The 9,817-nt window shown below is 75.3% G+C and overlaps 3 protein-coding genes across 3 annotated transcripts in view; all 3 read left to right on the top strand.

Annotated features, from left to right (window-relative positions):
- The window catches only part of AURANDRAFT_62391 (hypothetical protein), a gene marked incomplete at both ends in the record, with an annotated part of 5,344 nt that extends 2,310 nt beyond the window's left edge, over nucleotides 1–3,034 (top strand). Inside the window, 4 exons of the mRNA XM_009036186.1 lie at nucleotides 46–268; nucleotides 662–1,182; nucleotides 1,339–2,507; nucleotides 2,670–3,034. Coding sequence (XP_009034434.1) covers nucleotides 46–268; nucleotides 662–1,182; nucleotides 1,339–2,507; nucleotides 2,670–3,034 — 2,278 coding nt within the window. The remainder of the gene's footprint in view (nucleotides 1–45; nucleotides 269–661; nucleotides 1,183–1,338; nucleotides 2,508–2,669) is intronic.
- Nucleotides 3,035–5,125: 2,091 nt separating this feature from the next.
- Nucleotides 5,126–6,958, top strand: AURANDRAFT_62392 (hypothetical protein; the record flags this gene model as incomplete). The annotated part of the gene is made up of 1 exon (XM_009036187.1): nucleotides 5,126–6,958. One exon carries the CDS (start codon nucleotides 5,126–5,128, stop codon nucleotides 6,956–6,958), a length of 1,833 nt encoding a protein of 610 aa, XP_009034435.1.
- Nucleotides 6,959–8,540: 1,582 nt separating this feature from the next.
- On the top strand, nucleotides 8,541–9,757 carry AURANDRAFT_62393 (hypothetical protein; the record flags this gene model as incomplete). Its single annotated transcript, XM_009036188.1, has 2 exons — nucleotides 8,541–8,876; nucleotides 8,981–9,757. 2 exons carry the CDS (start codon nucleotides 8,541–8,543, stop codon nucleotides 9,755–9,757), a joined length of 1,113 nt encoding a protein of 370 aa, XP_009034436.1.
- Between the last annotated feature and the right edge of the window lie 60 nt (nucleotides 9,758–9,817).

Raw genomic sequence — 9,817 nt, forward strand, 5'->3', positions numbered from 1 at the left:
CGTGCGCGGCGTCCGCGTCGAGCGCGTCGTCGCCGACTGGCCGAGCGCCGCCGTGCTCCGGGGCAACGACCACGTCCTCCTGTCGGGCGTCGCCTTTGCGAACGCGACGCTCAGAGTCCGCGCGCCCTTCGCCGGCAACGCGACGTTCCTCTTCGACTGCAAGAACGACGACATCGCCGCCGGCGGCGTCGAGGTCGCGGGCCTCGACGTCGACTGGGGCGCGCACCGCGGCGCCTGGCTCGGGCTCTCGCGCCGCTGGGCGGACGCGGTCCCGGGCGGCGGAGCCGCGTCCCTCTGCCCGGACCCGCCCGGCGCGCGCGTCGCGGCGCTCCTGCGGGCCGCGCGCGGCGCGGCGCGCGGGGACTAGGGGCCATTTTGCGCGACGGAAGCGGGAGCGGCCGCAGGACGCCTTCGAGGGCGTCGAAGTGGGCGTCGAGGCCGCCCTGGCGGGCCGGAGGCGCCGGCTGCGACAAGAGCTCTCCTTCGCGGCGCGTGAATTCGAGCCGCCTGCCGCCGAGCCCGCACCATGGCCGCCCTCGCCCGACCCCTCGTCGCCCCGGCGCCCGCCGTCTCCGGCGTCGTCGCCGTGCCGCCCGGCCCCGCGGACGCGGCGCGCGTCGCGTCCTGGAAGCTCATGCTGGCCGATGGCGCCGCCGTGGAGCTCACCTTCGCGTCGCCCGGCGACCTCGAGGCGAGCCGCCTGGCCCTGCTCGTCGGCGGCTTCACGCTCGGCGCCGCGGCGGGCCGGTCCGTCGTCGCGACCAAGGCCGCGGCGCGGCCGGCCGCGAAGCGGACGCTCCTGAAGAAGAAACGGGGCGCGGCCGCGGCGCCGGCGCCGGCGGCGCCGGCGGCGCTCGCGGGCCTCGGCGACGACGACCTCGTCGACGAGGACGACCTCCTCGCCGCCGACGGCCTCGCGCCGCCGGAGGTGTCCGCGGACGCGGGCTGCTCGGCGCGGGCGCCCTGCGCGAACTGCAGCTGCGGCCGCCGCGAGGCGCTGGACGCGGAGAACGCGTCCAAGGCGGCGGCCGGCGCCCCGCCGCCGGCGACGTCGGCCTGCGGCAACTGCGGCAAGGGCGACGCGTTCCGCTGCGCCGGCTGCCCGCACCTCGGCAAGCCCGCGTTCAAAGAGAACGAGCCCGCGGGGAAGCTCGTCCTCGACCTCACGGACGACTTCGACCTGTGAGGGGGCGATTGTATAAAAGGCCGCTGCGTTGTTCCTGAATGCCAGGGTTCGGCCATGTTGACGGCAAAGTTGAAGGCAACGTCGATGCAACACATGGCGATGCGATGGGTGATGCCTTGCGCTTTTGCGCGTGAGTAGTGCCTCCGAGCCAGCCTTGCGTGCGCAACCGCTTGCCGCACGACACCCGCGCCGCCACTCATGGGCAAGAAGCGCCGCGCGTCGTCCGCGGACCCGACCCGCGCGGCCATGGGCCTCTACGAGCGGTCCCTGAGTGCGCTCGACGGCGGCGACGAGGCGGCGGCCCTGGCGCTGCTCGACGGCGCGGCGCGCGCGCTCGCGCTGGCGCCCGGCGGCGACGTCGCGAGCGGCCTCGGGGCCGAGGTCGAGCTCGCGCGCGGCCGGCTCCTCGAGGCGTCCGACGCGCCGGCCGCCGCGGCGGCCTACGAGGCGTCGCACGGCGCCGACGGCAACGCGCCGGCCGCGGTGCTCGCCGCGCGCCTCGCGTGGCTCGAGGACGCGCCCGACGTCGAGCGCCTGCTCCGGCGGGGCCTCGCCGCCGCCGCCGGCGACGGCGACGCGCGCCGCGACGCCTCCGAGCTCCTCTGCCGCTTCCTCCTCGAGCGCGGCGACGCACCCGGCGCCGCGGCGCTGCTGGTCGACCTCGGCTACGCGGCGACGTTCTCGCCGCGCGCGCTCGCGGGCCGGCTCCCGACGCGGCCCGCGGCCCGCGAGGCCGGCGCGCCCAGGGTCTGGGACGGGCTGCTCCCCGCGTCGGCGCTCGCCGCGCTCCGGTCCGCGTTCGCCGACGGCGCGGCCTACTACGCGGAGAACGACTACGGGAGCCCGAGCGTGGGCTTCTTTAGCTTCCGCGTCGCGCTGCCCACGAGCCTCGGCGTCGTCCGGCGCGTCTACGAGGCCGTCGAACGCGAATTCCCCGAGGTGGAAAAGGCGACGCACGCCGAGTTCTGGGCCCACCGCCGGCGCCACGGCCACGGCCACGAGCTCCACTACGACTCCGTGCCCGGGCTGAGGGCCGGCGACGCGCCGCGGCACCCGCTCGTGTCGACGGTGCTCTGCGTCGACGGCGCCGCGGGCGGCCCGACGCTCGTGACGGACCAGACCTTCGGGTCCGAGGCGTCGCGGTGCTGGGCCGCGGCGCCCCGGGCGAACCGGCTCCTGGCCTTCGACGGCCGCGCGCTCCACGGCGTGCTGCCCGGCGCCGGCTCCGCGCCGGGCCGCCGCGTGACGTTCATGGTCAACTTCTGGGCCTGCGACCCGACGGGCAGGAAACAAAACTATGCAACACGACTTCAATATTCAAGTATTCGCACGGATTCGACATACTTTTTTCATCGTCTAAAAAGAACTCGCCGAGAGAAAACGGTCCGTCCAAAAATCAGCCGAAACGACTTCGATGTGACCGAGCTAGAGAGGTTCGAAGTTTTTGCTCGACGGGGCGTTCCACTGGTTGTTTCCGGCACAGGCGACCCGACGTCCGGCGACGCGCCGGACCCGGAGGCGACGCGCGGCGCCTGCGCCGCGTTCCCGCCGCCGGGCTGCGCCTGGCCCGCGGACCTCGCGGCGGCCGCGCCGCCGGCGGACGCGGCGCCGCCGGCCGCGGCGCCCGCGGCGGCCGCGGCCCTCGACGACGTCGTCTTCCGCGCGCCCGGCGCGGCGCCGGGGCCCCTGGACCTCCTCGGCGACGCGGCCTTCTTCGACTGCCTCGAGCTCCTCGGCTGCGAGGCGCGCGGCGGCGGCGACGCCGCGCCGGACGACGACGCGCCGCGGCGGCCGACGATCCGCGACGCGCTCGCGCGGAAACGGGCGCGGCGGCGCGCGCGGCGGTAACAAGCGTTATCGATTCGCGCCCGCGGAGCCCCCCGCGAAGGTCTTGCCGAGGAGGTGCTCCCGGTCGAAGGCGCTGTCGAGGAACTTGGCCTTGTCGACCTGGCGCGTGCGCTGGACGAAGGCCGCGCGGTCCTCGCGGTTCGCGGCGCGGCCCGCGTCGGCGGCGGCGAGCGCGTCGGCGTCGCCGACGCCCCAGACCTCGAGCGCGGCGACGTCGACGGCGCCGCCGTCGGCCGCGGCCGCGCCGCCGGCGACGTCGCCGGCCTCGAAGGCGAGGCAGGCTTCGCGGACGTAGACGGCCGCGTCGGCGAGCGCGTCGGGGACGCGGAGGCGCGCGGACGCCGGCGACCCGCCGGAGCCGACGCAGAGCCCCTTGACCTTCGCCGCGGACCCCTTCGTGTTCAGGTACTGGAACTGGCGGTTCGACCCGAGGCGCGGCCGGCAGCACACGTACACCGGCGCGAGCCCCAGCACGAGGCAGCCCGAGCCGCCGTAGAAGTCGAAGGCGTCGCGCCACGGCTCGTCGAGCAGCGCGCCGAAGACCTGGCCGCCCGTCGCGCGGACGACCAGCAGCGACGGCCCCGCCCAGCCCAGGATGAGGTCGCAGAGACGAAAGAAGCTCAGGCCGTCCGTGCCGGACGCGTAGAGGCGCCGCAGCGTCGCGCCGGCGCAGCGCGGGCTCGCCATGCCGAGAGCTAAGAGAGCCGCGCCGTCGAGCGCGTCGCTCGCGCCCGCGAGCGCGGGCGCGGCGCGCGGCGCCGCGCCGCCGGCGAGGCGCCCGCGCACGTGGGCGGCCCAGGCGTCGGCGAGCGTCGGCGCGTGGCGGTCGGCCCACCGCGCGACGGCGCCCGCGGCGACGCGATCCGAGCCGCACGCCTCGACGTCCGCGGCCGCGGCGCGAAACAGGGACGCGGCGAGCGGCGCGACGTCGCTCCCCGGGACGCCGTAGAGCGCGGCGCAGCAGCCGAGGAAGGCACCGACGGCGCATGCCGGGGCGGTCCGCGAGTCGCCCGTCGCTCCGTCGACGAGCTCGTCGACGCCGAGGCCCGCGCGGACGACGTGCCCCGCGCGCGCGCTCGCCGCGCCGCGCAGCGCCGCGCCGCAGAACGCGACGAAGGCGGGCAGGGTCAGGGCCGCCGCGCCGCCGCGCGCGACGCCGTAGAAGCTCGTCGGCAGGCCGAGCCACTCGTCCAGGGCCTCGGCGCTCAGTGTGTCGCCGGCGGCGCGCGCGCGGTACGTTTTGACGACGCTCGCGAGCTCGGCGTCGCTTCGCGGGCCCGGGTCCAGCGCGTCCGCCGGTTTCGACGGCTCCTGGCCCATGGCTCTCCCTGATGTCGAGGGCTGTGGTATGGTGCTCGCTCTCTAGCGCATTAGGCGACGCACCCCGCCTACGCGCCTGCCTTGGGCGGGCGCGGGCACTCCGAAACTCGTTCGAGGCCTCGGCCAATAAATTTTTGGTCGTCGAGGCTTCGCGCGCCGCCGGCCGCACGCGGCCGGCCCGCGCGGTGCTCCAGCACACGGCACCCATCACGGCGCGTTGCCAACCCGTATATCTATGGCTCCGGCACTCGTCGCCTGTACGTGGCGCGTCCACGGAGCCTCCACGGTCCCCGGTCACCGCGCGAGGGCCCGACGCGAGCGAGCGACGTCGCGGCGGCGACGCGTCCCAGGACCGCCCCGGCATGCGTCGTCTCTCGTTGGCTGGGCCTGTCGACACAACAGCCATGCGTAAAAGAGCAGCTTCCTTGAGTCTTATCAATTCAGTTCTAATCGCCCAAAATTACCACAAAAATTCATAAAATCATCAACGCAAAAGCAATCGCAAGCCCGACACACAACTCATATACTCGAACGCTCTCGCGCAGGCGATTTCAAAGGCCTTGCCCCGTCGATCACACCGACTCTTCCTTCGAGCTCGCGCTTCATCCACATCAAAAACATCGCTCTCCCAAAACCCTCCCACACATGGCGTCGAAAAGTTTGAATGATTTGCCGTTCGCCGGCTTTGGGGCGCCGGGGCCCGGCGAATCCGCGGCGTCGGTCCGCCGGGTGTCCCTCGCGGACGAGGCATACTCGACGCTTGCCGCCCTCATGCGTGCGCCGGCCGGCCGCGGCGGCGGCTCGATCGCGTCGACCGCCGACGGCGGACCCGGCTCGCGGGGCCCCGGGGGCGACGGCCCGGGCGCGCCGGGGTCGTCGTTCGCCGCCGCCGGCGCCGCGCCGCGCGTCGACGGCGGCGTCGTCGCCGCCCTCGAGGCGTCGGTCGCGTACGACGCGTTCGCCGCGGCGCTCGACGACGTCGCCGCCGCCGCGGTCTGCGCCGCGGCGGCCCTCGACGTCGGCGGCGTTTCGCTCGCCGTCGTCGCCGTCGGCCCCGCGATCCTCGGCGACGTCGTCGTCCGCATGGCCGCGACGTGGCTCGGCGGCGCGGCGGCGCCGGCGTGGACGCTTCCGGCGGAAGCGGTTCCGCTTCCGCTGTGGGGCCCGCCGGGCCGCTGCCCCGTCGCCGCCGCGAGCGCGGCCGCGGCGTCGCGCGAGCGCGCGGCCGCCGACGACGTGCTCCGCGCCACGCCGTCGCGCGACCCGGGCGCCTACGTGCGCGCCGCGGCGGACATCGCGGAAGCGGCCGTCGTCCGCGGCGCCGCGCGCCGCGTCGCGGCCGTCGCCGGCGCCGGCGGCCGGTCCCTCGCGAGCCCCGCGGTGCTCGCGGCGACGGCGGGCGCGGCCCAGGCGGCCTTGGCCCGCGAGCCCGCCTGGGCCAAGTTCGCGGGCGCCGCGTCCGACTTCTTTTCGCTCGCGAACCGTTGCGACGCCGCGGCCGCGGTCATGCGGCCCTCGAGCCGCGCCTGGGAGCGCGCGCTCGGCGGCGTCTCGGCCGAGCGCGCCGTGGCGCCCGCCGAGCGCATCGCCGCGCCCGAGCGCGCCGCGGCGCCCGCGGAGCGCGCCGCCGCGCCCGCGGAGGGCGCGCCCGGCTCGCTCGTCCTCACCGCGAGGCTCGACGCTCGCGGCCGCGTCGTCGTCCGCGGCGCGGGCCGCGGCGGCGGCATCCGGGCCGCGCGCGAGGCGCCCGCGGCGCCCGCCGTGAGCCCGGCCGGTTCCGACGGCGCCGATCGCGGCCGCGGCGGCCCGGCGGCCGCGCTGGCCGCGCCCAAGTGGTCCTGCGTCGCGTGCACGTTCAAGAACCTGCCGTTGGACTCGACGTGCGACGTCTGCGACGAGCCGCGGCCCGGCGCCGCGCCGCCGACGCGGAGCGGGGACGACGTCGCGCCGGGCTCGCGGCGCGGCCGGTCCGCGTCGCCGCCGCCGCCCGAGCCCAAGCGCCGCGCCGTCGCGGCGGTCCCGCAGCGCCGCGCCGTCGCGGCGGTCCCGCCGTCGACGCGGACGACCCGTTCCGCGACGCGCGCGGCGGCGCCCGCGCCCGCGCCCGCGCCGCCGCTGCCCGTCTCGCCGCCGGCCGCGCCGCCGCCGCCGGCCGTCGCGCCGCCGCCGGCCGTCGCGCCGCCGCCGGCCGTCGCGCCGCCGCGGCCGCCGACGCCCGGGAAGAACCGCGCGAACGTCCCGGTCGTCCCGAAAGAGTCGGCGCAGTTCCCCGCGAAGCTCCGCGAGATCCTCGAGGAGCCGCGCCACGCGCTCGTCGTCGCCTGGCGCGCGGAGACGCAGTCCTTCCGCGTCCTCGACAAGCGGGCCTTCTGCGAGCGGGTGCTGCCGGCGTACTTCAAGCTCAAGACGCCCGCGGCCGACGGCGACGGCCCGAAGAAGATGTTCGCCTCCTTCGTCCGCCAGCTGAGCTACTACGGCTTCCACAAGATGGCCCGCGACGTCGACGAGTGGCGCGTCGTCGACGACGCCACGATCACGTCGCCCGGCGACTTCTCCCGCCTCAAACGCCACCTCCCGGCCTCGCGCGCCGCCAACCGCCTCTGAGCCGACGCGGACCGCGCCCGAAGGCGACCCGACCCGGGAAAGATGCTCTCCGCGGATCGTCGCGATGACCACGGATTTTCTCACCGGGTTCAAACAATACCCCCCCCGAGCCCCCCCCTCCAATATGATCGCGCTCTAAATATTAGAAGCTCTCATCGAACTGTTCGCGGTCAGAGCTGCTTCTTGGAGCTGGCCTTGGGCAGCTTGATGAAGCGCGTCGTCGAGATCTTGCGGAAGATGCCGCGGCGCGGCGCCTCGCCGCCCTTGACGTCCGGCGCGAAGCGCACGGGCGACCGTGCGGCGCGGACGGAGTCGGGCGTCTTGGGCTTCGTCGGCGGCGTCGTCGGCTCCGGCGTCGTCGGCGTCATGGCCTCGCCGTCGTCGATGACGATGACGGCCGGGCCCGGCGCGTCGCGCGCGGCGAGGCCGTCGATGGCGTCGAGCGCCGCGGGCAGCGCGACGAGGACGAGGACCGCGGCGACGGCCGGCGCGGCGACGGGCGCGGCGGCGGCGGCGGCCGCGGCCGCGCAGGGCCCGACGTCGACGCCGGCGAGCGCGGCGCCCGCGGCGCCGCAGAGCGCCCGCGCGAGGGACGGGCAGACCTGTGTGGAAATCAACCACCGGTTTGGGACGTCCCGACCAAACTTTGACATGCTCTAGCTCGGCCACATCGAAGTCGATTCGGCTGATGTTTGGACGAATCGATCGCTCTCGTCGAGTTCTCGAAGCACAGCGGATGTGTCAAAACATTCGAATACGCGCGCATCGAAGTCGGGTTGAAGATTTGCTTTCCACGCGGGGGCGGACGAGCGCGACGGAGACCGTCGCCGCGAGGCGGCTCGCGCCGTCCCTGGCCAACGTCCGCATCATGGCCTGGAACTGGTCCCGCGAGAGCTCCGCGGAGCCCGTCGCCGCGAGCATGGCGTCGACGGCGGCGCGCGGCGGCGGCTTGACGGCGGCGACGAGGCGCGTGCCGCCTGCGTGGAACTCGACCGGTGAGCCGGGACGTCGGGGCCGAACTTCGACATTCTCCAGCTCGGCCACATCGACGTCGATTCGGCTGATTTTTGGACGAACCGATCGCTCTCGTCGAGTTCTCGAAGCACGGCCGAAACATCTGGTCCGAATCGTTCAATTTTGCTCACATTGAAGTCATATTGAAGGTTTGATGTCCACGCGGCGCGCCGCGGTTGAGCGCGAGGTAACTGAGGAGCACCGCGACGTACAACTCGTCGCCGTCGACGGCGCCGCTCCCGTCCGCGTCGACCTCGTCGAAGCAGCGGCCGCAGGCGTCGGCGAAGGCCCCGCGCGCCTTGGCGTAGACCCAGCGGAGGGCGAGGACCGCGGCGACGCCGGCGAGCGCGGCGCCGAGGCTCAGCGGGGCGAGGGCGTAGGCCGCCAGGTCGGGGACGACGTCGCAGGCCGCTTCGGCGACGGGCGGCGGCGGGGACTCGCCGAAGAACACGTAATACATGGCGGGCGTCGGCGCGGGCGGCGGGCGCGTTCGGCTCCTACTCGAGGCTCGGCTCGGCTTTCGGCGAATATCCACAAAATTCTCACGCCCCCGACTCGACCCGACGCGATGGAGACCCCCGCGATCGTCGCCCACGCCGTCCCCCCGCGCGTCGCCGCCGCCGTGCCCCCGCCGCTCCCGCATCCGGAAGATGGGCCCGCCGCCGGGGACGATCCCGCCGCCGACGCCGCCCTGGCGGCGGCCATCGAGCGCCTCGCGCGCCACGGCGCCGGCGCCGGCGGCCCGCGGATCCACGCCACGACGCTCGACCTCTTCGACCTCTTCGCCGCCGGCGAGCGGCCCGCGGCGAGCCAGCCGCCGGCGCCCTTCCTGCCCCGCGGCCGGCGGCGCGAGGTCTCGGAGTCGTCGTCCGACTACTACGGCGTGACGCGCGTCGGGAACCGCGTGGAAATCTTCAACCCGACTTGAACGTGCGCGTGATTGAACCGGGCTCTTCGGCCGTGCTTCGATTCGTCCCAAAATCAGCCGAATTTTTTATTTCCACGCAGGTCGCGAACGCGGCGGCGGGCGGGCCGCACGCGTGGCAGGCCACGGTCCGCCTCGCCAACGAGGCGCCCTTCTACGTCGGCACCTTCGCGACGGCCGAGGCGGCCGCGCTCGCGTACAACGACGCCGTCGCGTACCACGGCCTCGCGGCCGCGCGGCGGACGAACGAGGTCCGCGACGACGGCACGCTCGCGACGAAGCCGCCGCGGTCCAGCGAGTTCTACGGCGTCTACCGCCAGTGCAGCAAGTGGCTCGCGAAGCTCCGCAACTACACGACTTACGGCGGCGACGGCGCCGTCGACTACATCGGCTACTGGGAGTCGGAGGTCGACGCGGCCGTCGCCGTCGACGCGGCCATCGCCGCGTCCCACCCCTACCTGCACCACCGGCGCAACTTCCCGACGCCCGGTGACCTCGCGGCCGCGCGCGCGGCGGAGGCCGCGCGGCCGCCGCGCGCGCCGCCGGAGAAACGCGAGTCGCGCCACTACGGCGTCAAGTGGCGCCCGGGCCACACGCTCCACAGCCAGGGCAAGTGGGTCGCCTCCGTGCGGCGCCTCATCCGCCACGGCGGCGACGGCGGCACGGAGCACCTCGGCACCTTCGACGACGAGGACGCCGCTGGCCGCGCGGTCGACGCGTTCACCTTCGCCAACCTCCCGTCCTTCTACGCCGCGGCCGCCAACTTCCCGGGGGAGACGCCGCCGGCCCGCCCGCCCGGGGCCGCGCCGGGCGCGCCGGAAGCCGCGGCGCGCGACGCGACGGGCGCCTACCTCATCTAGTAGTAAGGGCCGCCAAGGGCCGCGCGCGCGGGACGCCGTCGCCGCCGTCGCAGTCCTACG

The sequence above is a fragment of the Aureococcus anophagefferens genome, assembly GCF_000186865.1.
Source record: "Aureococcus anophagefferens unplaced genomic scaffold AURANscaffold_4, whole genome shotgun sequence".
Classification (NCBI taxonomy): Eukaryota; class Pelagophyceae; order Pelagomonadales; family Pelagomonadaceae; genus Aureococcus; species Aureococcus anophagefferens.